The following is a 25,545-nucleotide window of genomic DNA, read 5'->3' as shown; positions in this document are numbered from 1 at the left end:
GATCTAAGACACTTCATTATGCCAAACTCATACATTCTTATCAAAGGGGCAACAGTGATCTCTGTAGAGCCATCGGAGGGGAAGCCCCTCTACAATTGGGACATTCTGATAGAAAACGACCGGATAAAGGCTGTAGGCCGGGACTTACCTTTGCCTGAAGGCAATTCGTCCATTATCGATGCAAAAAACTGCATTGTCACTCCAGGGTTCGTCGACGGCCACCATCACATGTGGCAGCACCTTCTACGCGGTATCACAGTTGATTGGTCTCTATTCGGTTATGCATGTCACCTAAGGAGTGTCTATGGGAGTTTGTACACTCCAGATGATGTCTATTTCGCCAACTATGCTGCTGCGTTGAGTCTGCTTAGCAATGGCGTCACAACCGTCCTGGATCACTGTCACGTTATAAACTCCCCCGCCCACGCCGACGCAGCAGTGAAGGGTTTGAAGGATGCTGCTATTCGAGGCACATTCTGCTATGGGTTATACCAGAACCCGAAAGAACCAGGAGATTTCGCGAGCACTGCGACAGACACGTTTGACCAAGCCGCACGAGTCGATGACGCTCTCCGTGTGCGCCAGGAGTATTTCCCAACCAACGATCCCCACAGTCCCCTCCTCACTTTTGGTATTGCATTGAACGATCCACCGACAATATCCCGGGAACAAAACCTCCGAGAACTGGATCTCGCGAGGAAGCTCGAAGCTAGGCTCACCACCGTACATGCTTCAGTGGTATCGCACGGGACCCCAAAGCCTGAAGTCGTCCAAAATTTTGTTGATGCAAAACTGATGGGACCAGACCTCGTATTCAGTCACGGAGGTTGGATGACAGATGACGAGCTGGCTGCGGTGCTGGATTCTGGGGCTGGCATTGTTGGGACGCCCGACACGGAGCTGCAAATGGGCATGGGATATCCCGTGGTATGGAAAGCCGCTGATATGGGCTGCCATGCGGGCCTTGGGCTGGATATTACTTCGAACCAAGGTAATGATTTCATGGCGCAGATGAGGTTGGCTCTTCAGGCGCAACGAGCTCGCGAGTATGATTATCGTACAGTCGGGAGGGATTTTCGCAGGAAGGCAGTAGACGCATTACGCATGGCAACGCTAGGAGGAGCGGAAGTTATGGACATGGGGTCATTGATTGGTTCGATCGCTCTTGGTAAAAAGGCTGACCTTGCGATCTTCCGTTGCGACGACATTGACACGGTGCCTGTTGTGGACCCTATCGCGACTGTAGTTTTCCATGCATCGCCAAAAAACATTGACACGGTTATCGTCGACGGAAAGATTGTTAAGCAGAACGGTCAGCTTATCGGTGTTGACTGGGAGTTCCTGCATGATCAGATGATACGCAGATCGCAGCGTCTGAGGGACGAAGCAGCGAAAGTTGATATGAAGAAGGCAGAATCGTTGTTCCGCTCCATATTCGAGAAGGTCATGTAAAAGGAACCTTGGAAAGGTGATAGTTTGTGTGGACCTCCTAGTAATCGTGGCAAGCGCCCAACGCGCCTTCCCCCTTAGCAATTCATGTTGGAGTTAAGCACTGTTTACTGCATGTCCATATAAAACCCGGAAGGTACAAAGGATATAAGGATATAACACGGCGAAGGTGCGTTGGGGTGGCAGAGCACTATCTCAGCCTCACTGTGGATATTTCCGATTTAGGAAACGACGGACCAACATTGGAACCCTCCAACGTTGGAATACCTACCTAGGTAGGTAGGATTCAACGGACGCCCTTCTTACTAAAATAAAACAAATCGGGATTATTATGTCCCCCTTAGAAAAGTCTCATCCAACGTTCTCTCTCAATAGAAGTGACTATTTATATTATTTTCTTTCATCCCGTTGTACTCTTATAGCCTGATAGCCTAATGATAGCAAAGTCTACCCTTCAATCAGCCTCCGGCTATTTGATACACCTCATATTAAAACCGTTGAATAAAAATCGTGCTTTGACATTTCGTTCTAGGCTTTTCGTCGTACTTGGGCTTTGGCCCCAGGGGCCAGTTTAGTGGATCGGCCCGGGATCAGTGGCGAACCTGCGACTCTACTCTCAATTTCTGACGATTCAAGCACACCAATGGTTGTCATAAAAATAATCTCAACTAATAATAGATGTTAGAATGACGAATCGTAAAGATTTCGTGTTAATTCTAGGGTTGGGGACAGGGCCTGGAGGAACCCGCTCTGGGGTTCTGTGACATGCATTGCCTGACATTCCCAACGGTTCAACACTTTCTTGCTGGGAGCAACGCAACGGGCGATTGACTCGTTGGTACGAGATACCAAGAAATCCTTTTATGCTAAATAATGTTTCTGCATTTAGGATCCGCAATTTGGAAACACTTTCACCTTCTCAGAGGAATCAATTTCATCCTCGGGATTTCATAAACACTGGCAAGGCACCTCCGAGTTTCAAGCTCACGACCATAATGGCGAAATCTGAGCCAAGTGAAAAGCTGCATATCAGCGAAAAGCCCGTCACCTTCAGTAACTGGTACCAGCACGTTAACTGGGTCAACACAACCCTCATCCTAATTGTGCCCGTCGGTGGCGTCGTCGCTGCATTCTATACACAGCTTAGGGCGATCACAGCTACCTGGGCAATTCTCTACTACTTCTGGACCGGACTGGGTATTACAGCTGGCTACCATCGTCTGTGGGCGCACAGATCTTATGAAGCGTAAGTCTGCCACTGTTCCCCCTACCCTCCCAGTTTGCTTCAACCCCAAGCACCAACTAACATCTGATATCTCTAGTGGCCTCCCAATTAGGATATTCCTCGCCTGTGTCGGTGGTGGTGCCGTCCAAGGCTCTATTCGGTGGTGGAGCAGTAAGCACAGGGCACACCACCGATGGACTGACACAGTCAAGGACCCATACAGCGTCATGAAGGGTCTTTGGTATTCACACTTTATGTGGATGGTTTTAAATCAAAACCCAAAGAACCGTGGCAGGACTGACATCTCCGACTTGAACGAAGACCCGGTGGTCGTCTGGCAGCACAAGCACTATGGATCTATCATCTTGGTTTTCGGGATGCTGTTCCCTATGCTCGTTGCTGGTCTGGGATGGGGTGACTGGAAGGGAGGTCTTGTGTATGCTGGAATTCTTCGGTTTTCATTTGTGCAGCAAGCGACCTTCTGCGTCAATTCTCTAGCCCATTGGTTGGGTGAGCAGGTCAGTCATTGTCCATACCCTGTTCTTCTGTATTACCTAACATACGTTAGCCATTCGATGATAGGAACTCCCCTCGTGACCACGTCATTACTGCGCTAGTCACTCTCGGCGAAGGTTACCACAACTTCCACCACGAGGTAAGAAAGTTCCCTTGCATATATTTTGCATCCGCTAAATCCTGACTAGTTCCCCTCCGACTGCCGCAACGCTATCGAATGGTGGCAATACGATCCCACAAAGTGGTCAATTTGGGTGTGGAAACAGCTCGGTCTGGCAACCAACCTCAAACAGTTCCGAGCCAACGAAATCGAGAAGGGCCGTATACAACAACTACAGAAGAAGCTCGACCAGAAGCGCGCGAGGCTTGATTGGGGTGTTCCTCTGGATCAGCTGCCTGTTGTCGACTGGGATGATTTCATTGCAGAAGCCCGGAATGGCAAGGCTCTAGTTGCCATTGCTGGTGTTGTTCACGATGTGAGCGAATTTATCATGGAACACCCTGGTGGTAAAACCCTCATTTCCTCGGCCATTGGTAAGGATGCCACTGCTATGTTCAACGGTGGTGTCTATACTCATTCGAATGCCGCTCACAACCTTCTTTCCTCGATGCGAGTTGGGGTAATTCGCGGTGGTGGTGAGGTTGAGATTTGGCGTCACCGAAACAACCAGAAGTGTGAAGACCCTATACGAAAGGGTCTAGTATGATATGATCAGAGTGATAGGGGTATTACAATACTACTACGAGTTGTAACTAGTACTACTTAAATTCAACCTGAACTCCAGTTAAGCCTCTAAAACTAGCCTACGGCATAGAAACCTCTGCCGATCGGGGGTAATCGACACGTTGGGCAATTCCTACTGGCTTATCCACGTGGGACAACCACCAGGTCGAAATTATGGAGTTTTGCGATGTTCGGGAATTGAATTCCCAAGAGGATTTTAGAATTAAGGACAATTCTCCACAATATTTAGTGGCTCACTGGTGATGAAAATTGAGCGCTCTTTGGGAAATCCAATGTTGAATAGCTTCCAGTATCTCAATATAGGAAGACCGTAGATTTGACAGTGAGCCAACGTTGCTTAACCGACTCAATTTTAGTCATCCTCACACGACTCTAGCATGACTTCCTCGGTGGGCATCTAAAATGGTACCGATCATTTCGCTGCAAATAGACAGGAGATAATTGCCAGTATAATTTTTCGGGGCAACACAATCCATCATATGATCCGTGGTCCAGGTACATTAGGAACAAATATCCATTTGACTGACAAATCGACCAACCTGCCCACTCCGAGCTTCACATTATTCTTTCTTTGGTTTACATCGTAAGAGGAGGCCCGGACTAGCAAGGTGAACGGTAAAGCTGTCATGTTTTGAGTTGAGCTTCGAGCCCAGAGGAAGGCTGAAATCGAATCGCCGGAATAGAACCGCGATGGTCATTCGGATTTCAGCGAGGGCCAGACTTGACGCACTGTTAGTGATTAAGACCGACGAGAAGAGAATGGACGCTTACTTCTGCCCAACACATGACCGTGCACCCTTGGAAAATGGCGCAAGCCACTGATCGAGCTTCTCGTCTTCTCGGTTGAGCCAGCGTTCGGGAATGAAATCGTGCACATCAGGTCCCCAGAGACTCTCATCAAAATGTAAGTTGTAAGCCGACATACCAATGATAGTCTAGGTACGCTTTAGTAGGATAGGCATAAATACTCTGCTGTAAGTGGACTTACTCCAGGGGGGATGTGCTTGTCATCAACAATGAGCGGCTTCCCAACGGGTACAATCCGAGGCAGTCTTCCAGGGACAGGACACGCTAACCGAAGTGATTCCTTCACGCATGCACTCTATAAAGACCGTCAACTCAGGAAAGGCTTCTATGGCATAACCCAGAAAAGAATCTTACCAGGTAAGGGAGCTGTTCTAATTCAAGTAAAATTGGCGTGGTGTCCATGGTTGGCATAGCCTTCTCCAGTTCTTCAGTGAGCTTGTTATTAATATCTGGGTTCGAGCAGATATAGTACAACGCATATGTGAGTGTTGTGCCACTTGTGTCTGAGCCAGCCACAAGCAACTCGGAAGCCATAGAAGCTTTGCGGTCATCGGAAAGATTTTCGAGACTGTCAAAGATGACAGGATGATCCATGCCTTCGCCTCCCTTGGTTTTGGTGTTGTAATGTTTCACGCAGTTCTTGGCCCACTTTCGCAATCAATTAGTCAATGATAGCCGCGCGAATCTTTCATATCCACTTACCTCTCCAATTTGTAGAAGTTTACCAAGCTTCTTGTCAATGACAAGCAACAAGGACTGGGGCAAAGCAAACTTGATTCGGGAGATGATTGGGTGGAAGAGGAGCTCTGGTTGTCCAGTTGATGCGGCCTCAAAAATCTCAAGGAAATCTGCCTCGAAAGTGTTCTCGCAAGCTTCTATCATGTTCACATGTCTACCAAAAAGGAATTCGGTAATAAGCTCAACAGTCAAACACCTGTTTTAGAGGCCGTCAGTACCGGGGAAGAGGGATTCTCATTGTTATCTCTCACATGACGGCGTTATGTGCATCGAAGGGTTTGTCAATGCGTCGTAGTTTGGTCTCCAATCTTTCGATTTTTGATAACACGAGTGAACTCAATTGGTCAACTGATCGTTTGGAGAAGTATGGATTGAGAATGCGTCGCAAACCACGGTGCACATTGGGATCAGTTTCGGTGGTTAAGCTGTGGGGTATGCTGAGCGATTGATAGAAGGACCAAGGCTTGTAATAAGCTGTGCTCTGGCTGTAGATAGTCTTGTACAACTCTGGCTTCCGAATATGAAGCTCATTGGGAGCAATCCGGATAACACTGCTCCCTAAATGTCCACAAGTAAGATGATGGCTCTTAGGTGATCTTAGAGCAGAACCAAAACTCACTGTATTCGTCATGAAGCACATCCAGAGTCTCCTCAACGTACTTCCCAATGGAAGCACGATAAAGCCAATCAGTTGACAGTGCTGCTGCCTTGGGTCCAGGAATGAATGCCAAAGGATGAAACCACACGCGATATACACCGAGAGTCGTCAAGGTCACTAGTCCAAGCACGACTACCCCGCTTAACAACTGGAGCTCTATCCCTTCAGTCATCTTTCTAGGCTCCGATAATGGTAATATCTCTGAAGTCAATGTGGGAAGTTGTCCAAATGGACCTTTGATTTCCTGCTGCAACTTATAAGCGGTTCGGAAGTGGTTCGGTTTCTCGGACACTCAAGATTCCGAGACTAGTAAGGCTGCGGATAGTAAATACGGAGGCGGAATCTTTCGACAATTAATGTCTCACTGCGCATTAAAAGACAACTGCTTAATGGCTGATGCATGTTACAGCTTCTCGGAATCGAACGTCATACGTTATACCGGGAATTTCCCGGCTGCGACTTGTCTGAAGTGTGATTGTATATAGGATACGGGCCAATGCTTCCGCTTAATCAGCGGATAGCCAGATTAGCGCTCTACTAGCGCCATGATATATATTGTGATTGGCTGCAACGGCCCGCATCGCTGGGGTTTAACTTTCAACGCGTTTCAGCCGGTGATGAGCAATACCGAACGCCGAACGCCAAAGTCGATCTTCAGGAAGATCAGGCTGATCGTGGGACTGAAAAAGGAAGGTGCGGGGCACCATACCCAGTTGCGTGACTCCCACCGACGGATTCCTTAAAGCGTTGGTAGGAAACAGTCTGTCATTGTTTGCAAACATTGCTGTGGACCCGTAAGAACAACGGCTCCCGGTGATCGCTTGACCGCGGCTATTGACACATAAGGTTTCATTTTCTATTTGGACAGGATGAGCCAGAGCTTGTAATACAACCCCAGTGCTGCGCCATAAAATCAAGAATGGATAGTAACTATTATAATACTACTTATAGTCAAACTAAAATCTGAGCCTCTAAAGCTAGCTCCGGGTTCTTACTGGTATACTATACACGGATAGGCGAGGTTTACCGAAGAAGCAGACCTGCAATTTCTTGGAATTCCTAGGCCCCGGGGGTATTGTTAGTTGACAGATGCAAATCTACCGGGATCAAGGGGGTCAGCTGTAACAGCCGGAGTTAACACATAACTCCGGCTTCCTTTTCTTGCACTGTACAGGGGTTGAGCCGAGTTCTCACAACCAACTTTTCCTCGATAGTCATGATAGTCGCTATGCGTTGGCATACTACCTAACTTTTCTTTTCTTCTGTCTCTCATTTCCGCGCTTCATCGCTCCCTCACTTGTCCTTCATCTCTCTTCCTCTGGGAACGTGTTGCATGACTGCCGAGCTCTTTCAGTGCGTGCATTCTTTCCTTCTCACATGCGAAACCTGATATTAATTTTGATCTTCAGTTCATGAAATTCTGGGCCCCTACTGGTTCCTGTGAGGAAAATGAGTCGCACGAGCGTCAGTACCAAAGATCCGAGGACAAAGATGGAAGACAATTGCCATGTTTATCGCACATCAGAATCAAATAAAGACAGCCGAAATCTTGACTTTGCTTTACGAAACGGACTAGCCGGTGGCGTCGCAGGCTGCGTTGTGAGCCTGACCATCTAAGCTACCAGCAGTACTAGTAGATTGCTAATATCCGAGTAATGCAGGCTAAAACTATTGTCGCCCCGTTAGAGAGGATCAGGATCCTCTTTCAGACCTCCCATTCCCATTTTACGCAATATTCGACCCACTGGAATGGGTTAATTAAGGCTGCTAGGCACATTCGAACATCATATGGTATATCAGCGCTTTTCAAAGGTCACTCGGCAAGCCTGGTGCGGGTCTTCCCATACGCCGGTATCAACTTTCTCGCATACGAACAATTCCGAGTAGCAATTATTGCATCGGGAGCTCCGAAGAAGGAAGCACCATGGCGTCGATTTCTGTTTGGAAGTATGGCCGGTGCGACAGCGACCTTGGTAACATATCCACTTGAGTTGATCCGTACACGTCTTGCCTTCGAAACAGTCCAAAAGAATCCCTCTTCCTGGATTGGTATTTCTCGGAAAATCTACTTGGAGGGAGGAGGTAGTGGGAGCTTCTCAAATCTGTATCGAGGAATCGCCCCGACTATGCTAGGCATACTCCCGTATGCTGGCACATCATTCCTCACCCATGATCTACTTAGGGACTGGCTTCGCACACCTGCCCTTGCACCTTATACTCTAGAAGCACAAGCACAATCTTCCACTCGACTGACTGCAGTTGCGCAGCTTTCCTGTGGAGCAGTCGCTGGCATAGTCGCTCAAACTATTTCTTACCCGATTGATATCATTCGGCGCCGAATGCAAGTGGAAAGTGTGGGTGATACCAAATCGAGCATTTTGAAGACAGCCCGACGTATCTTTCTGGAGAGAGGAGTGAGAGGATTTTATGTTGGGCTGACTATTGGATATGTGAAAATGGCTCCCATGGTGGCGACAAGCTTCTATGTATATGATCGGATGAAGCGACTTTTGGGCCTTATTGAGTAACCACTTTTTTGTTTCCCTTTTCTCTATTCCAAGGTTGATAGTGTAGTTGCTGGCTTAATCTTGGAACCTTCGAAGGGTCCACGGTTACCGAAGGAACTAACCCAAGTTGGAAAGATCTACCTCTCCACCCGTGGACGGACTGGAGGAGGCTGACTAAGAACCAGGGCGGTGAACAACGTCGAACCCCACCGGAGTTTTGCCATTCACGTGGACTCAATCGAAGAAGTGTCGGTTCCGTGCCGTCAGTGGCAGAACGCCTCTTGAGCTTGACTGGACGGGCCTTTTAATTCAGTTAATTTACATTCGAAGGAATTGGGGCTTGGATCTTTCCCCTCATTTACCCGCGTCCGCTTTGTCCCCAACAGTCCAATGATTGACCAGCCTGTCAATCACACCACCTGCATTCGGATAAATCTTGGTCTTACCAGAACCTTTACCCCGGTTTCCGTCCATGTCCCCGCCCCCCTAGCGTCAAAGCCATGCGGACGTAGTTTAGCGCAAATTCGGGAATGTTTATCGATCCAAACGGAGCTTCTTATAAAATGCCTGTACCCCTCCGTTGGCTCTGTTCATCAGTTTGCCCTGCCCGGATCACCCTTCGTTTTCTTCTCTTCTTCTGTATTTTGTTTCTCTCAGTCGCAACTCTCCTGGGAGTCAAAATGCATTTCAAATCTTACGTGACAGCCGCCCTATACGGGCTGCCTGCCTTGGCCAATGCTGTGCCGTCTCCGTCTCACTCCCAGGCTGCTCCCTCGCCGTCTGCTGCTGGCTCAGATGCCGATCACTTCAAGAGCTATACGATCAAGGCAGAAAACATCACTGCCAAGCTGATTCCTTACGGCGCGCGTCTCACCTCCTTGCTAGTTCCAGATCGCGACGGCAACATCCAAGATGTGGTCGTTGGATACGACGACCCCAAGGAATATCTGCATGATAGCCAGACCAACCGTACGTTCTTCGGCGCAGTTGTCGGTCGTTATGCCAACCGTATCAAGAACGGTACTTTCACCATCGATGACAACGAGTATCACGTTCCTGAAAATGAGAATGATGGCGCGGACACTCTCCACGGTGGCTTCACTGGATACGATATGCGCAACTGGACAGTCACTTCCCACAGCGATTCCTCCATCACCTTCACCCTGCTCGATCAAGGCTTTGAGAAATTCCCAGGAGACGTCGTTACCCATGCTACTTTCAGCGTGTCTACCGAGAAGACTCAATCCAACCCCAAGGGACTTCCCCAGTTGACCGCAAAGCTGGTGGCTCTCTCTCTTACCGAGAAGACCCCCATCATGCTGTCTAACCACATCTACTGGAACCTGAACGCGTTCAAAGAATCCAACGTGTTGAAGGACACCACCTTGCAGCTTCCCCTCTCGCAGCGCTTCATCGGTGGAGACAGCATCTTAATCCCGAATGGCACTATCCACGACGTTGAGAACACCTACCAAGGAGCTCTGGACTTCACCAGCCCCAAACTCATTGGAAAGGACATCGAGAAGACCTACGACCTCTGCGGCGCCGGCTGCACAGGCTACGATACATGCTTCCTCGTCGATCGGCCCTCGACATACGTGTCGGACTCGATGGCTACAGTCCTGAGCGCCGAATCCAGCTCCACCGGTATCACCCTCGACGTCGCTACCAACCAGGCTGCGCTGCAGATCTACACCTGCAACGGACAGAATGGCTCTATCGCCACTAAAAAGTCGCAGGCGAAGCGCAACGAGGCTAACGGTGGTGACGCCGGTGCTACTCACGTCAACAAGTACGGATGCTTCGTTATCGAGACCGAGGACTGGATCGATGGTATCAACAACCCTGAGTGGGGCCGTCTTCCCTACCAGGTCTTCGGCCCTGATGATGGGCCAGCCGTTAACTGGGCTACTTACCAGTTTGGCACTATCTAGATTTCATAATTATACGTACAGTGCGCTATCTACCTAGCCCTGTATTTACATCGAATTAATAATTATCCATGTGTGGACTTTTACGCGCAGTGCGTATCTTGGAATTCGCCGCCTCAAATCTGTACGGAGCCACCTATAGCCAATTCAATAGGACATATCGCGCCATGCTGCAAACAGATCTACGTTGGATCAGCTGTACATGCAAATTCACTCAGCTCGAGCTGTGCGACATCTATCCAATAGACATCTATAACTTGGACAATATACCACGCCCATTATCCCCACTCCCCTTCACAATCTCATCCTCCCAATAATTCGGATTGAATGTAATCCGATTTAGCGGATTCAACCGATGAGCCCGGTTAAATAGATCCTCGTAAACACGGCCATCGTACCGGCCCAGTGCACTAGACTCGTGTCAGTTACGGCTAGTTCTGCATCAAATCATCACAACCGACTTAATCACTCACCTGTCCAATAAGTAATCAGGAATCATCCATGAATCAACCAGTTTCACGGCATGTGGTCGTATACGCGCCATCAGGTCCTGGACTCGACTCGCTAGGGAATTCAGATCTGTCTGGGAGACGGCGTTGGCGCGGAGAACTGGATTGTCCGTTAGTTTGTGTGGATGATTGGTGAGTCTGTTGCTGCTGGCTTACATTCGAAGCTTTCGTTCTCCATGCTGTATAATGCGAATAAGCGGTAACAGTCCCATAGGACATTTTTGGTGGGTGCAGAGAGGGTTTTGTCGTTTGAGAGGGCGTCGAAGAAGGTCGCTACGATGATCGATTCGGATTGTGCTGAGTTTGTCTTCGGTCAGTCACTGTATAATGATATCTCCTTTCAAGGTTTGGCTTACCCCGACTTAGTCTGTGAAGCTGGATGAGAAGACTATTCCAGTTCCGCTTTTTGATCACTCTCTGTTCGTATGCATCGTATGTCTGTCGGTTATTAGTTTCAAGTGTTCGACCGTATGAGTTTTGTAGAACTTGCCATGGCAGTAGCTCTCAGCTCAAAGCTCTTAACAATGTCCAAGTCACTGTTCAGGATATCGTAAGTCCGCTTTTCTGATCCTGGACGGCGCTTATTGCGAATAAACTCTTTGAATCGAGCATCAGTCTCATCAATCCCGGGGGTATCAGGCGATCCGACAGCAGCAGTCATCTTCTTAATCACATACGCCGCAACCTGCTGCGTAATCATCCAATTATCACCCTCAACAGTTGGCTTGGAGAGGTAGTCATTATTAACCTGGATCAACCCACTCCCGCCACCAAATCCATGCCCACCCATCGCACGTCGGCATGTCTCAATTCCATCCGCGGCGAGAATGGTACACAGGCTCTTCAATCCGGAGGACATGCTGTGCATATGAGCTAAAGAATTGAAATTGCCCTTCTCGATATCCTGTCGTGCGTTTTTGTATACTGTCTGCATCGCAAGACCTGTATAGTGAAGTGCAAACGTCGTGGCAAGGAGAGGCAGGATCCGAATTTGGACAGTCGGATAGTCTAGAACAGACATCTCCGGTCCAGTCTTATCGCCATCTCGGTCTTGGAACTGCCGTCGCACACTGCTGTACCGCACTGCAACGGTGACTGCCCGTGCAAGGACGAGTCTAGCGCGGTGCACCATGTTCGACCGCACATAGGTCAGTGATCCATAGACCAGAGCTGGCTTCTCTGGCTTGGTATAAATTCCTGTGTTAAGGTCGACCTTCGAGTATCGTGATAACATGGCGGAGTGTGGAATTCTAGCATATTATTAGTGAAGAGAATTGTAGGGTATAGCCGAGAAACAAACCTGAACTGGTCAAATAGCATATAGGCATTGTCCATAGTAATATAGCCATATTTCGGGCCAATATCTCCAACAACAATTCCATTCAAGGGTTGATGTGTCTTCATATCCCGAACTTGTACAATAAACGGATGAGGACCATGCGAAACATATTGATCCGGCGAGCTATGATCCGGGAGAAGCAATTGCGCAACCACAATAGCATGGTTAGCTAAACGACCCAAGCTGCCATTCCACCATTTGCTCGCCGTGAGAGTCGGGCTATGCAGCACGAACTCCTTGGTCCGGTTATCCCAACGCGCCTCAAGCTCCAAGCCACGGACATTACTCCCGTGTCCCAGTTCCGTCTGTGCATATGCACCGATGATTTTCCATGACTCGATCAAGGGCAGCCAGTGCGCCTGCTGTTCTTCGCTGGCCTGTTCGCGGATGGTCGTGATGAACATCTCCATGTGCAGGAAGTAAGGTGACACGTCGTCGACCAGGTACTCGGCCATCTGGTATTCGAGCTGACTCCATTTGTGCGTGTCTTTCATTCGGCGTAATAGTTTTGCGCGCGCAACTCCTAGCTTGAACCTTTCCGGTCTGGAGAGGTTTTGTTGTTGGTCTTTGGAGCAAAGTGGCTCCTGTTGTATTATGGGCAGGATGCGAGCTTGTCGTACCAAAAACCCGTCTGAGCCCAACAAATGCTGGCCTAGCTCTTCGGTTGCGATGTTGGATTTTTGACGTTCGCGGGCTAGTGTTGTTGGTCCATCTGGTTGACTTGGACGAAGATTATCCGTGAAATCAGGCATTTCGAATCCTTTGACTCCAGAAGTCCTAGAGCAAAATCACAGATCTATAATCCTCGACTTTATTCATAGATCCCCCGTGCCGAATTCCCTTGGCTAAATCCATCTGAAAATCACCGAGTCCCGAATGCCGACAGTTCTACCCCGCAGAGTAAATGTAAACCGCGGAGAAGTAGCAAGTAGCCGAATAGAAAGGGTATAGCAATGAACTATTGGCTAGGATATTCGGCGGGGGAATTTCGCCGCAATTTGTATACTCCAATGCAATAGGATAAGACCGTCAACTGCCCAGCTCAGCAGTCACAAGCTACAAGCTCAAACAAAATGGGAGACCGCACTCTATTCATACCTCCACATGTGGGAGATAACGTGTTGCCAAATCTTCCCTTTTTCCACAGACTATTGCGTTATGCGCAACGTAAGCCTTCGCCCATTGTGGTTCGGGACTTGGTTGCCGACGTGGAAAAGACGTACCACCACCTTGTTTCGGACGTGTTGGCCTTTCGCAAGGTCTTGGAAAGATCCATCAGCCATGAAGCTCGACGCGACTTGAATGCGGACAAGGAGGTATACATTGGATTGCTTGCACCGGGAGGATATGAATACACCGTCGGCTTCATCGCCATCCTCGCAATCGGTGCAGCAGTCGTACCTATGGGTGAGTTTCAATATTCTGGAAGAAAGTCCTTGGCTAAAAACCAGCAGCTGCTGCATTACCAGCAGAAGAAGCCTCGTACTTCTTATTGAAGGCGCGATGTGTAGGTCTGGTAGCCAGCACAACCAGCGAAAAGACCGCCCAGGCCGTGGTTCGCTATATGGAAGAGAGCAAAGGCGTGCACATCCCCTGCATATCTCCAATCGCATCTCATTTACGCCCCACGCTTCTCCCGTCAGATGAAATGGCCATCTCCTCCGGTCCAGTTCCAGATATGAACGCCGCAGCACTGGTAATATTCACTTCAGGCACAACGGGACCCCCAAAGGGCGCTGTGCAGCGTCGCAGTTATATTTCCGGAAATGGAGAGGCCGATGCAGCCTATTACCGGATCACAGACAAGGACACAGTCCTCCATGTCCTTCCAGTGCATCATGCCTCCGGTGTGGGGTTGACTTTCCTCCCGTTCCTCGCAGCCGGCGCATGTATTGAGTTCCGCTGTGGTAGTTTCGATACAGCGTGGACGTGGGAGCGCTGGCGACGGGGAGGTCTTACCTTTTTCTCTGGAGTTCCCACCATATACATGCGTATGATGCGGTACTACGAAGAGAACATTTCGCACCAAGCTCCTGAGATACGTGACCAGTATGTCGCTGGTGCGCGTCAGATGAGGGCGATGCTTTGTGGTACTTCGGCGCTTCCAGGGCCAGTACAAGAGTTCTGGCATAATATTAGGGACAAACCAATTCTCACACGATATGGTGCGACGGAATTTGGTGCAGTCATCAAGACTGAACTTGATTCCGACGGAACGCCGCAAAACAGTGTTGGTTGTGTTGCTGAGGCGGTCTCACTCAAGCTTACCGAGGAAGGTCAGATCTTAGTGAAGTGTCCTTATATGTTTTCCAAGTAAGCCAAATTTCCTTTCGAGAAGTGGTGGTCCATTCTCACACGCCTTTTAACAGGTATCTCTTCGACGAGAAAGCGACAGCGGATGCACATGACGCCGAGGGGTACTTCAAGACGGGGGATATTGCTCGCCGTGAAGGAAAATATTATTTCATCCTAGGCCGTGCCTCGATCGACATCATCAAGTCAGGTGGCTACAAGATCTCCGCATTGGATATCGAGCGCGAGATTCTGGGTCTGGACTATGTTTCCGAGGTCATGGTTGTGGGCGTCGAAGATGAGGAGTTCGGTCAACGAGTTGCTGCTACTGTCAGCCTCAAACAAGATCAAAAGACAACACGCAAAAGCCTCACAATCGCGGAGCTGCGGGAAGATCTGCGGAGTAAGATGGCTGGGTATAAGATGCCAACTGTCCTTCGTGTGGTCCAAGGTGAATTGCCCAAGTCAGGTACGGGGAAGGTGCAGAAGAAGATATTGAGACCGCAGCTTTTTCCGCCTAACTATCGACAGCTGCCTGAGGTGCAAGTCTGGAGCAGGGAGAATAAGGCGAAGCTATAGGATTAGATGACGAAAAGAAAGAGAAATTACCAAGAGGTGCCTGTCTTCCTTAGACCTTATATGTAGCTAAATTCTTTACATACGCGCACTGATCACTTCCAATGGTATAATTGTCCCTCTCCATCAAATCTTGACCTTGGCAGGCGCCGAAGTCACCCGACTATGGACATAACTAATACGCTGAAACTTCTTGATAGCATCCCCCCAAAGCTCCTGGCGAAGCAAAGCATAAACCCTGCACAGCATCAGCAGACATTCTTTCAGTCAGGAAGACTTGGATGGATCAAAACTTACCCCATCTTCGCTTTAGGCGCCCACTTCGCTCCCAATTCCAAAGCAACATTCAGCATGTCCTCCGGCTCCGCAACAGCATCCACAATCCCATCTTCCAGCGCTTCAGGCCCAGTCCACCTATGCGCCTCAAGTAACATCTTTCGCGCAACCTGCGGACGCAGCTTAAGACGAGGCAGCGAACCGATCCCGTCGAAGTGCAAGCCCAGGTTCACGGGAGGCATGGAGATAAAGCCGCGGCGGGAGTTCATGATTCGGTAGTCGTGTGCCAGGGCTAGTGGGCAGGCACCGCCGAAGGTGTGCCCGGTCAAGAGGGCAACAGTTGGGAAGGGGAAGTCGAGGATCGTGTGGATGAGCTGCGTGTTGGTTGTTAGTGCGGTCTCATATATGATATGCCAGCGTCTCTGTTCAACGCTGGTTCAGGAGCTGTTCTCACTGGATAGAAGCCATCTGTATTGGCAAAGGGGTTGCTGTCTGATTCATCAAGCTCGAGTCCCTGGTGGTTATTCTGTTAGTCCTTCCGATTTTGTTCTGTTTCAGGACTTGTTCAATGTACAGTGCACCAGAATTTGGCATCATTGCCTCGCGTGATTACTGCTCCTTCTGAATTGGATCCCAGAATTCTTTCTACACTGCGATAGGCCCCGATCATCTCCTGGCAATACGACGAGTTCAACCGGTTCTCCGGAGGTTTCTGCATGGTCAGGACGAATACATTCCCATGCCTCTCGAGGGAGAGATTGTGGAAAGTTGGGATTTCTGTCATGATGGCAATTGTACGAAAATTGAGTGGATATCGATATCCTATATTCGAACTGCTTCGTTAACCAGCTTATTATGCATATTGTAGCACGCGTACGACAGTTCGTAGATCCCCCGCATTTCACATCCTCGCATATACGTTGCCGAAATTCACCGAGTGCCGAAATAAAAGGATACTTGGGAATCTTCGCATGTATTTGCCTGGTGCCATCTTTATAAATGTTCTGGAATCTAAGGGTATATAGGTACATAGTCAAAAACTCTCTACCAGGAAATCTCACCATTCCATTCCAAGTCCTTGAAAAGCCAATCTCCCATTCCCTGGTATTGGTTAAAGAAATCACCTGAAATGTCCTGTGACATGTCTCCCATAGTGAGGCCTTCATTGCGGTCCAAAATCGTAGTGAGTGGCCTATACTCATCCGAAGATATCGCATCCGGTGCCCGGGACTCGGCCCAATTTCCTAGCACCTCTGGGGTCCCGGCTGCCATAGAACGATTTGTGCCACCATTCCCCGCGGCCTCTTCGATATCCATGAAATATGACCAATCCCAGGAAAGTTCCGGGCCAAATCCCTCGAAAAATGGTTGGTGTTCTCTAGAGAGCGTGATCGACGGTATTTCTATTGTCGACGTGCTCCGCTGCTTTTCAGCAATGCTCTTTAACGCCCTTAGGCTGCCTTTCGCAGATGACCAGCGTTTTGCGAGTTCCTCAAGGGCTAGGTAGATGGATTCCAGGCTACCCGCTGCCTTCTCACGGTGGGATGGTACGTTATTGCACGAGAGAAGCCCGATTCCGGCGGCCAAAAGGTGGAATGTGAATACTGGGCTCAGGAATTGGATCTCGTCTCGAGCAAGAAAATCTTCAAATATCCCTGCTATAAAAGACGAGGCTAGAAGCACTCCTAGTGACGCAGACTCTCCGGGGTTGGGACGCAACATGATGGCGAGACAGGTAAAGTAGGGGATATGAAGCTGACGAGATTCGAAGTTGTATCTGGCCAATGTTGTTTTGGGTGACGTTCCGTCTTCTGATGTACTCCGGGTGCAAAACAAGCGCAGGGAGGGTGAAAGATCGCGTGTCCATCTGTATAAACGATTCTCAAGATTCTGTCGAGCTTCACGTGTTAGAGTCTTGCGACGACAGTGTTCGGTGAGATGGCCCAGAATAGAACTAATCTCGACATATGCGATAAACAGAGTCGAATTTGAGCTTGAATCTTGGAAATCCTCAGGACAAGGTGGTGCCACCTCGCAATCCTCCAGATCCACTGCTAATGGCCGACCCTGTCCTGCTGAAATACAACAATCTCTGGCCTGTCTGATGTCAACCCTTTGCTATGCTAGTGACAAAGCACATTCCTGACTTACGTATAGAGTCCACCACAGTCTACGCCTCAGGGCAGCGTCTCTTTTATTCGTCGGCTCTTTATGCAATCCAATCTGATGAGCTAGCCCGACTCCCACGTATCGCCAGAACCCACTGGTATTGGTGGACACATGCTCAGGACCCTCTGGGTTATACCAATGCAAAATGCACACCGCCGCGACGACGGTCACTGGGTTTCTCTCATATCCAGACCAGAACAAAGCTTTTGCGCGACGATAAAACTGATGCAAAGATGCATACGCTGTCACGGCCGGTGCAGATGTGACTCGGCTCGCAGCGACGAAGATAGACTGAAGAAGAAGCATTGACGGCTTCTGAGATCCGCCTTCCTCTAGCCAGCTCCGCTCGATTATCGGCATCCATGGTGAACATTTTTCCATAAATGTGTTGATCAATCCTTCACGAATAGCTCGTGGTGGTAGGTCGAATGCACCTTGCAGTCTAAGCAGCTGGATGTCATCTTCAGTTGGTCCATCTGCGTCTCCTTCTGGGTAAGATCTAGCCTGTTCTTCGTTGATTGCCACTGCGTGGTCAAAGTAGCGAGAGCGTGCCATGAAGCTCGAAGTCGAAGAGGATGAGTATGGGTTGGAGTCTGGTGTAATCGGTACATAGTTTCCAATACCAGTGCTACCTTGACTTGTGTCGCGGCACTGGTTCCGATCCTGGTCATACTTTGAGCTTGTACATGGAGACTTGGCTGAGCCGATAGTAAAGTCGGTCGTGGGCTCTTCCCAGTTCGTCGGTCTCCTAACCGCTTTGGCCTCATTGACGCTGTAGTCGCCATCACTACTATGGGCTCTTTTTCTCTTGCGCTCTCGTCGACTGCGTGGCAGTCAGTATATTTGCTCTAACGTCAAAAATCAATTATCTTACAAACAGGGCCATTGGTGCCGTTGGCAGTTCACACATATATCGGGATTTCCGCCGAAGATACAGCGAACCTACAAGAGGTTAGTATGTCTCCTCCGGTTATTCAATATTCTCGTACCTTTTTCTTATTACAGGCAACACATGCTGTAGGTGCTCGCAATGGCGGAGGACTAAAATCGTTCATTTTTGCTCTGACTGTCCGTTTCATGAATGGAAAACCCAGTGATAATTCAGGGCCGCGGTCTGTTCCCCGCAAAAGCCGGGCATAACCGAACCTCCGGCTATCCTATTTGGGAAGCTCGTTGGTAGAGAAATGACAGAAAAATAGTGAAATACTGAAATACTGAAATGGCTTGGAAATCCAATAGGGTATCTATTATTTTGAAAAGTTTACAGTTCTCATGCCCAGCCTGCAAGCGTCCAACTTGACCGATCACCGCCAGATCTCAAGCCCGATCGACGATCAGGAACAGGATAGTCAACATCTCGTGTAGCTCCAGCAAGTCCGTGCTGTAAGAACTTCTCTCGTTCGATCTCTACCATCCCCCGGATCTTGAGGCTAGTTGTCAGGCTTGCACCCGCCCATGGACCAAGAGATTCAACTTCGCGCAATACTCCTTGAATAGGAACTGGGATATCTTTGTTTTGCCGGCGAAGCTTTTGTTCGACGAAATCGATCTCAGGCACTGCCTTCGAGGGGTCGGCTGCTTCGTCATCGGTGGATGGTGTTTCCCCATTGCTCTTAGGGGTTTCAGGTTCCTTGGAAGCTTTTTGAGCTGAAAGTTTCAGCTCCTCCAATCTCTGTCGTTGCCGCTCGAGTGCTTTGCCTCTAATTGGACTCCATCCATGACGATCAATCAAGAGTGAGACTTCTTTAAGGACCCGCTGCCGCAGCCCAGGAATTCGAGAACCACCGCCCACAAAAACAATGCGGGACATGCATGTTCCTCGTGCATCAGGGTACAGCGAGAGAAGGGTGTTGTAGACAAGCAAAGGCAACGATTTTTCTTCGTCATCCAATTCATGTTCTGCGACACCTGGTGCGAATAAAACCTTCTCGACAGGTTCGGCGAGACGTGAGAACGGCACATCCATGTATTCTTCCTCGGGTTTTGCGGGCGAAGGAATCGACAACTTCCGGTCGGGTTCGTCTGAGCTTGTATCTTTTTCTGTTTGCGATTTGCACCAGGCAAACCGACTAACCACTTCTTCACAGTACGCGAATCCAACAGAGATCTTATCCGCAGTCTCCGTATTCTGGGTCTCCGTGTTCTGGTTCCCGGCAGAAGCCAACCCAGTAAGAAGCAGCCCCATTTCCTGCATCAAATGCTTCATAGACCGTGTCGTTCTCTTCGTAGTCATCTCTCGGTATTCGTAGATCGCCGTTGCCGTGGTCTCGGCCCAGCCAAGGTCAACCACCAAAGCTGACCGCAATCCCGCGGCCGTGGCTGACATGGTCGCACTGGACAGAAGGGTAACACTCGGGAAGCGCCAGCGACTGAAAAGCGTCGAGAGCAGCGACGACAGCAATGGATGTGGCATAAGAGACGGCAGCACAAGAACCAGGCGAGATGTGCCTGCATCCGTCAACAGGAACTGGTTGTATGTCTCCCGAAACGCGCGCTCAATCTTGTCCTCGACCAGGCTCAGATCAACCTCTCGTGAATCTGGCCGCCACAATTCATATGCCCGTGTCCACTCTTCTATGTCAACGGGTTGCGGTAGCCGTCCAGCACCAGTGCTGCCCTGAATCCATCCTCGATAATCCCCCGCTCTCCTGGAGTCCTCAGGCCCAAATCCAACCACGCACATGGGCGCGCTGCCTCCTTCAAATCCTGCCCGGAGCCATCGTGCGCCTATCTCAAATATAATCGCGTCGTCTTCGCCTCGAAAGGAGGAGCTCGGTGATGTGCTGCTGGCGAAGGAGTGGTTTCCCGAACGCGGCTGTGGTGTGTGAGGGGAAACAGGCCGTGCTGTCTGGCTATTGCGCAGACCAGAAGTTGCTGATGTGCGTTTACTGGCACCCATTGAGGGTGTGTCACTCGCCATGCTTGATTGAGCTCGGGCGCGTTGCTATGGTATCCTTTGTGGGAGCAACAGGAGTCCGCGGGGTTCGTAGCGACAAATTTTCGATTTACCGGTTCATTAGTTGGGGTTTTAACGCCATCGGATTGAATTCAAAGAACAAAAAGTAATGTGAGATCTATAAGCCCAGGAGGTTGGCTTGGGGAAGCTTGTTGGTAGGCAACGGATCTACATCGGGCCGTCTTTATTTACTTGACAACCTCAATCTCTCCGCAACAACCAAGACATATTGTGCATCTTTAACTCCAATGGGCTCTTTAACTGCTTTTTAATTTTCTATTGCTTACAGTCAGCATGGGTATTCCAGGGTAAGTCAACTGAGTTCTTTTTTTTTCGGCTGCATGGCGATGAAACCTGTGAGAAAGCATTGTTTATCTATCGCGCGAGACGCATAAATTCGTATCTCCAGATTCTGGATAAAAGGCTAACTTTCCAAAGGCTCATCAATGCTATTGGCCCAGGAGAGCGTATCTCTCTCGCCAAGTTGGCAGTGACGCACCTGGAGCGGACAGCAAGGCCAATCCGCATTGCAGTTGACATTTCGATCTGGCTCTTTCAAGTCCAAGCCGGTCGCGGCGGAAGAAACCCAGAATTACGCACTCTATTTTATCGATTATTGAAATTACTTGCATTGCCAGTTCACCCCCTTTTTGTATGATGGACGGCAAAAACCTGCTTTCAAGAGAGGCAAAGCAGTCTCAGCCCGCAGTTATGGCAATGCGCCGATCATCAAACGATCCAAGGACCTCATTGAGCGATTCAGGTTTCCGTGGCATGAGGCACCCGGCGAGGCAGAAGCTGAATGTGCACGGCTCCAGCAGGCAGGTATTGTAGACGCTGTCATGAGCAACGATGTTGATGCATTGATGTTCGGATCGTCTTTGACCATCATGAACTTCTCAAAAGAGAGCGGAAGCGGCAGCTCTTCCGCGACTCATGTCACATGCTATGCGATGGGACAGGATGGGCATCCATCAAACATACCCCTTGACCGACCGGGAATGATTCTATTCGCTATGCTCAGTGGAGGGGACTACTTACCATCTGGGGTTCCGAAATGTGGCAGTAAGCTTGCTGCAGAGATTGCCAAAGCTGGTTTTGGCGAGGATCTTTTGCAGGAGCTTGCGTCGCAAGCAGACGTGGATACAGGATTGAACGAGTGGAGAGAAAGACTCCAGTACGAACTTGAGGAGAACGAGAGTGGCTATTTCACGAGGAAACACCCAGCAGTTCGAATTCCAGATGTTTTTCCGGACCGACAAATTCTCGAGTACTATGCCCAGCCCAAAGTTTCCAGCGATGAGGAAATGAGCTCTTTGAAAAATCGACTCGCGCAGGCCTGGGATAACGATATCGACCCCCTGGCAATCCGAACATTTGCCGCAGACCACTTTGAATGGAACTATCGATCGGGGGCAAGGAAATTGATCAGGCTGCTGGCCGAGCCTCTTGTCTCGTACAGACTCCGTCTCCAAAGGCCGGTTTTAGGCGTATCACCTGGTTTTTCATTTGTGCCCGATTGTCCACCTGGCATGCAAAAGGTGTATCGAAGCCGGTCAAGCTTCGGCACCGATGCAATGCCAGAACTCCAACTAGATATGTTGCCCGCAGATATTGTTGGGCTGGACCTCCTTGCCGAAGAACCAAATCCGCCGTTTCCGTCCCAAACTAGTGTACAGGAAGGTGAGGAAGAGGACGATCCGGAAGTAATTGCTGGATCGCCGCCTCCGGCACCATCGAAGTCTCGGGTCACAAAACGATTTGATCCGTTCTCGCTCGAAAAGGTCTGGGTATTTGAGACTGTCGCAAGACTGGGTGTTCCTGGAGTCGTTAAAAACTGGGAGAAGGAACAGGCTGAAAAAGCTGCGAAAGCCGCAGAAGTTGCGGCAAAGAAGACCAGTACTCGGCGCACTGGTCCCAAGAAAAAGGGACCAATCGACGCTGGGATGAAACGAGGGAGTATCTTGAAATACGGAACCCTCACGAAAGAGAAATCCGAGCTGTCAACGACCAAACAAACCCACTTGTTGGGAGCCGCTACATCGACCCAGAATCCTCTTTCCCGGCTTGTTGCCGGTTCTGGGTCTTCTTCGCCAGTAATTGTGGACCAGGCAAACGATCCTTTCTCCTCTCCGAGCATGTACATTCAGCAGAGGCCATCATTGACGGCGCACTACGTTTCTCGGGAGGTCGACGATCTCCTTGATACATTTTCTTCAATGTGTAGCTTGTCTCCTGCCAATATCAAGCGTCACCCGATGTCGAACCAGTCCCGCATTAGATCAAGGCGTACAGCTTTGGGAACTGGTGGGGTCGGTATTGAAGAATCGGACGCGCTGGGCGTGAACACCGATTATTCTCCGTCTCGACCGGCAAGGCGCATGGGGCTCAAAATCAGCTATTCGGTCTCCGACGTTTGTGAATCTGACAGTTTCTTGGAGGACTTCCTAGTTGAAACACCGATGACAATGCCCTCTCCGACCAGGAAGACTCTGTCTAAGTCAAAGAAGATTCCCAAGGTGCAACGTGAGGAAAAGGCCGAGGTTGAACACATCGAAAAAGCCATCGAGTCCCTTTCTCTGTCCTCGAAAATCGACGGGGGTCAGCACGAAAACACCGCGACTCGCCCGTTGCGTCAGCCCTCAACGAAGAAGGCACCGCAACCAAGAAAAGTTCGCACTCGTTCCTCCGAGGTCGAGGATGTTGAACAACCCAGTTCCTACAGTCAAGCAACCCCCAAGCCCGAACTTGAGCCGGGGCATACATTGCCATTGAACTTGAAAACGTGCGAAAACAACGGGACCAACGACGTGAACAGGTCTCCAAAGAAGTCTTTAAAGGAAAAAACGAGCACAATCTCGAAGCAGAAGACCACCAGCCACCTCGAAAACATTATATTGCACGACGGCTTCTGGTCGATCGACCAATCTCCGCCTGGGCAAGATCCGTGTGAAGGCTCGACTGCCGATAGCCTGAGCACATCGCGCAGACAGGCTGCCAAGAAGAAAAGAATCCCACGCGTCAGCATTCTTGACCTTGTTTGATTAACGTCTTTTATATACCCTTCTCGTTTTGGCGGATTGGCGTTTACATCAATTTGATTTTCCCCGGTCTGGGGTTTTGAATACAAGCATGTGTGGTGTAACAACATTTTTCGATATCCTACGGCGTTGGATAGACATGTCGAATATCTTCTGGCAAGAATCAGGGTAGCTGAGGATTGCTGGATGTCATGTACATATGTTACAGGCAATTTCGTAAATAAGAGACGATATGCGTATGCCTGAAAGACGTACAAGAGCCATGTCCAGAGAGTAACCATGCAGAAAATATATCCAAAGGGTATAGATTGAAGAGATGAGATGAGTATCAAAGCGTGCCTGGCTTCAGCCAGTCTCTATCTAAACAAGAATTCAATTCTTGATGCACTAAAAAAATAGAAAACAAGAGAGAAACATGTCCAGATATAACCTCAAACCCCATAGTATTAGGAAACGAAAAGGGAATATTGTGCAAGCGCTGATAAATCAGGAGTGTATGAGGTCATTATCCATCTACCCAAAGACCTTGAGGAAACCCCAGAGACCGACTCCACTCAACACGGGGATCGTCAGATTATCATCCCAGCCCCACATATCAATAAACTCACTGCCGGCAGCAACAACGCCAGATACGACACTCATGACGCTTAAAGCGAAAGGGCCAGTGATGACCGCCGAGTCACTAGACTCCCAGCCCAGAAGACCGCGAACACAGTTAGGGAGCAGATTCAAGCGTCCCGTGAACATAAAGGCGTCTTCTGGGTCATTAGGGAAAGCGCCAATGTAAGGCACAAACCAGCCCCAGAAAGCAGCGGCAGTGACAACACCCACGAGCCAAGCCGCAACAGTACCAGCCAAGCTCTTTCCGTGACGCAGACGGGGGAGTGTAGCGGCCGTACAGGCGACCGAATGTCGAGGCAGCGGTGTCACACCAGCTAAGGAGTAGCACGCTCATGACACCGACATCCTTGGGGAAGAAGCGGAGAGCAACGTACGCCCCGAGGAGATACCAGATCACGCCGTTGTAGCCGGCGACCTCAGTTTCGCGCATGAGCGCACCCATACACCGAATATACACTGTGTTGACCTTCTCGAAGCGGTGACGGATCAGGTCCGTTGCTGCAATCGGCACCAGTGCAGTAAAGAGCACTGGTGTGATCTGCAGAGATTGGATGCCTCGGCTGTATAATGATAAAGTCAAGAACCCGATTGACACGTGCAAGACCTTGCGTGGGATTTCATGGCGGTGGATGAAGCTGCGGTAGCGTGCGTGGAGGGGGATCAGTCCGAGAGGAGATGGCGATCTTGACAAGTCACGCAGGGTATCCGGGATGCTTGACGGGGATAGATGAGTGTTCGAAGCAGTACCGTTTGCAGAGCGCGGCGGTGAGGCGGGTATCTTGGGATGTGATCGGCGGTTGCGCCGAGCCGAGGATGTCGTGGGGGATCTTGATTCTCGCGCTGAGCCGGAACTTTCGGCTGGGCCATCTGGCTGATGCTGGCGACGTGCTGCAGACCGTGTTACCGGTGCAAGGTATCCATCGGGTGTCTCGGACGGGTCCGATATAGAGGGGGTCGGTGAGATCACGCGAGGTGTCGCCGGTATGGAGTTTGGCGAGGACATGCCGGGTGCCCTCACTTTAAAGGCGGGCAGCGATGCGGCTCGGACGACACCAGAAGGTGGCCGCGTACAGATATCTGCGTTGTCGCAACCGAATATGCCACGGAGTATCACTGGGCTTGCTAACAAAGCAATGATGGCGGTTTGGGAGCACGTGATGGTGCCTTATCGTTAATTATGGGCGAATAAG

General features: G+C 49.8%; 12 protein-coding genes across 12 annotated transcripts; 6 read left to right on the top strand and 6 right to left on the bottom strand.

Moving 5' to 3' along the window:
- Positions 1-18: 18 nt before the first annotated feature.
- Positions 19-1,452, top strand: N7489_008557 (uncharacterized protein; the record flags this gene model as incomplete). Its single annotated transcript, XM_056714307.1, has 1 exon — positions 19-1,452. One exon carries the CDS (start codon positions 19-21, stop codon positions 1,450-1,452), a length of 1,434 nt encoding a protein of 477 aa, XP_056561929.1.
- Positions 1,453-2,444: 992 nt separating this feature from the next.
- On the top strand, positions 2,445-3,897 carry N7489_008556 (acyl-CoA desaturase; the record flags this gene model as incomplete). The annotated part of the gene is made up of 4 exons (XM_056714306.1): positions 2,445-2,695; positions 2,772-3,192; positions 3,243-3,329; positions 3,379-3,897. The coding sequence occupies 4 exons, from the start codon at positions 2,445-2,447 to the stop codon at positions 3,895-3,897; spliced, it is 1,278 nt and encodes a 425-aa protein (XP_056561928.1).
- A 598-nt stretch (positions 3,898-4,495) lies between these two features.
- N7489_008555 (cytochrome P450) lies at positions 4,496-6,310 on the bottom strand (the record flags this gene model as incomplete). Its single annotated transcript, XM_056714305.1, has 7 exons — positions 4,496-4,655; positions 4,707-4,870; positions 4,924-5,037; positions 5,097-5,390; positions 5,445-5,676; positions 5,732-6,038; positions 6,100-6,310. 7 exons carry the CDS (start codon positions 6,308-6,310, stop codon positions 4,496-4,498), a joined length of 1,482 nt encoding a protein of 493 aa, XP_056561927.1.
- A 1,319-nt stretch (positions 6,311-7,629) lies between these two features.
- Positions 7,630-8,666, top strand: N7489_008554 (uncharacterized protein; the record flags this gene model as incomplete). Its single annotated transcript, XM_056714304.1, has 2 exons — positions 7,630-7,737; positions 7,800-8,666. 2 exons carry the CDS (start codon positions 7,630-7,632, stop codon positions 8,664-8,666), a joined length of 975 nt encoding a protein of 324 aa, XP_056561926.1.
- Positions 8,667-9,325: 659 nt separating this feature from the next.
- N7489_008553 (aldose epimerase family protein) lies at positions 9,326-10,579 on the top strand (the record flags this gene model as incomplete). The annotated part of the gene is made up of 1 exon (XM_056714303.1): positions 9,326-10,579. The coding sequence occupies one exon, from the start codon at positions 9,326-9,328 to the stop codon at positions 10,577-10,579; it is 1,254 nt and encodes a 417-aa protein (XP_056561925.1).
- Positions 10,580-10,826: 247 nt separating this feature from the next.
- On the bottom strand, positions 10,827-13,176 carry N7489_008552 (uncharacterized protein; the record flags this gene model as incomplete). Its single annotated transcript, XM_056714302.1, has 6 exons — positions 10,827-10,986; positions 11,050-11,185; positions 11,242-11,382; positions 11,442-11,523; positions 11,576-12,335; positions 12,386-13,176. 6 exons carry the CDS (start codon positions 13,174-13,176, stop codon positions 10,827-10,829), a joined length of 2,070 nt encoding a protein of 689 aa, XP_056561924.1.
- Positions 13,177-13,497: 321 nt separating this feature from the next.
- Positions 13,498-15,295, top strand: N7489_008551 (uncharacterized protein; the record flags this gene model as incomplete). Its single annotated transcript, XM_056714301.1, has 3 exons — positions 13,498-13,831; positions 13,879-14,737; positions 14,794-15,295. 3 exons carry the CDS (start codon positions 13,498-13,500, stop codon positions 15,293-15,295), a joined length of 1,695 nt encoding a protein of 564 aa, XP_056561923.1.
- Positions 15,296-15,418: 123 nt separating this feature from the next.
- N7489_008550 (enoyl-CoA hydratase/isomerase family protein) lies at positions 15,419-16,352 on the bottom strand (the record flags this gene model as incomplete). Its single annotated transcript, XM_056714300.1, has 4 exons — positions 15,419-15,530; positions 15,590-15,942; positions 16,023-16,082; positions 16,143-16,352. The coding sequence occupies 4 exons, from the start codon at positions 16,350-16,352 to the stop codon at positions 15,419-15,421; spliced, it is 735 nt and encodes a 244-aa protein (XP_056561922.1).
- A 260-nt stretch (positions 16,353-16,612) lies between these two features.
- On the bottom strand, positions 16,613-18,792 carry N7489_008549 (uncharacterized protein; the record flags this gene model as incomplete). Its single annotated transcript, XM_056714299.1, has 4 exons — positions 16,613-17,665; positions 17,720-18,560; positions 18,612-18,679; positions 18,727-18,792. The coding sequence occupies 4 exons, from the start codon at positions 18,790-18,792 to the stop codon at positions 16,613-16,615; spliced, it is 2,028 nt and encodes a 675-aa protein (XP_056561921.1).
- Positions 18,793-19,007: 215 nt separating this feature from the next.
- On the bottom strand, positions 19,008-20,657 carry N7489_008548 (putative actin-related protein RO7; the record flags this gene model as incomplete). The annotated part of the gene is made up of 1 exon (XM_056714298.1): positions 19,008-20,657. One exon carries the CDS (start codon positions 20,655-20,657, stop codon positions 19,008-19,010), a length of 1,650 nt encoding a protein of 549 aa, XP_056561920.1.
- Positions 20,658-20,987: 330 nt separating this feature from the next.
- Positions 20,988-23,737, top strand: N7489_008547 (crossover junction endodeoxyribonuclease; the record flags this gene model as incomplete). The annotated part of the gene is made up of 3 exons (XM_056714297.1): positions 20,988-21,001; positions 21,132-21,345; positions 21,377-23,737. 3 exons carry the CDS (start codon positions 20,988-20,990, stop codon positions 23,735-23,737), a joined length of 2,589 nt encoding a protein of 862 aa, XP_056561919.1.
- Positions 23,738-24,247: 510 nt separating this feature from the next.
- Positions 24,248-25,358, bottom strand: N7489_008546 (uncharacterized protein; the record flags this gene model as incomplete). Its single annotated transcript, XM_056714296.1, is given in 2 exon segments — positions 24,248-24,593; positions 24,613-25,358. 2 exon segments carry the CDS (start codon positions 25,356-25,358, stop codon positions 24,248-24,250), a joined length of 1,092 nt encoding a protein of 363 aa, XP_056561918.1.
- Between the last annotated feature and the right edge of the window lie 187 nt (positions 25,359-25,545).

This window comes from Penicillium chrysogenum (genome assembly GCF_028827035.1).
Source record: "Penicillium chrysogenum strain IBT 35668 chromosome Unknown utg000005l_segment0_segment0, whole genome shotgun sequence".
Lineage (NCBI taxonomy): Eukaryota > Fungi > Ascomycota > Eurotiomycetes > Eurotiales > Aspergillaceae > Penicillium > Penicillium chrysogenum.
Note: the sequence above shows the minus strand (reverse complement) of the source record. Positions and strands in the feature narration are given on the sequence as shown.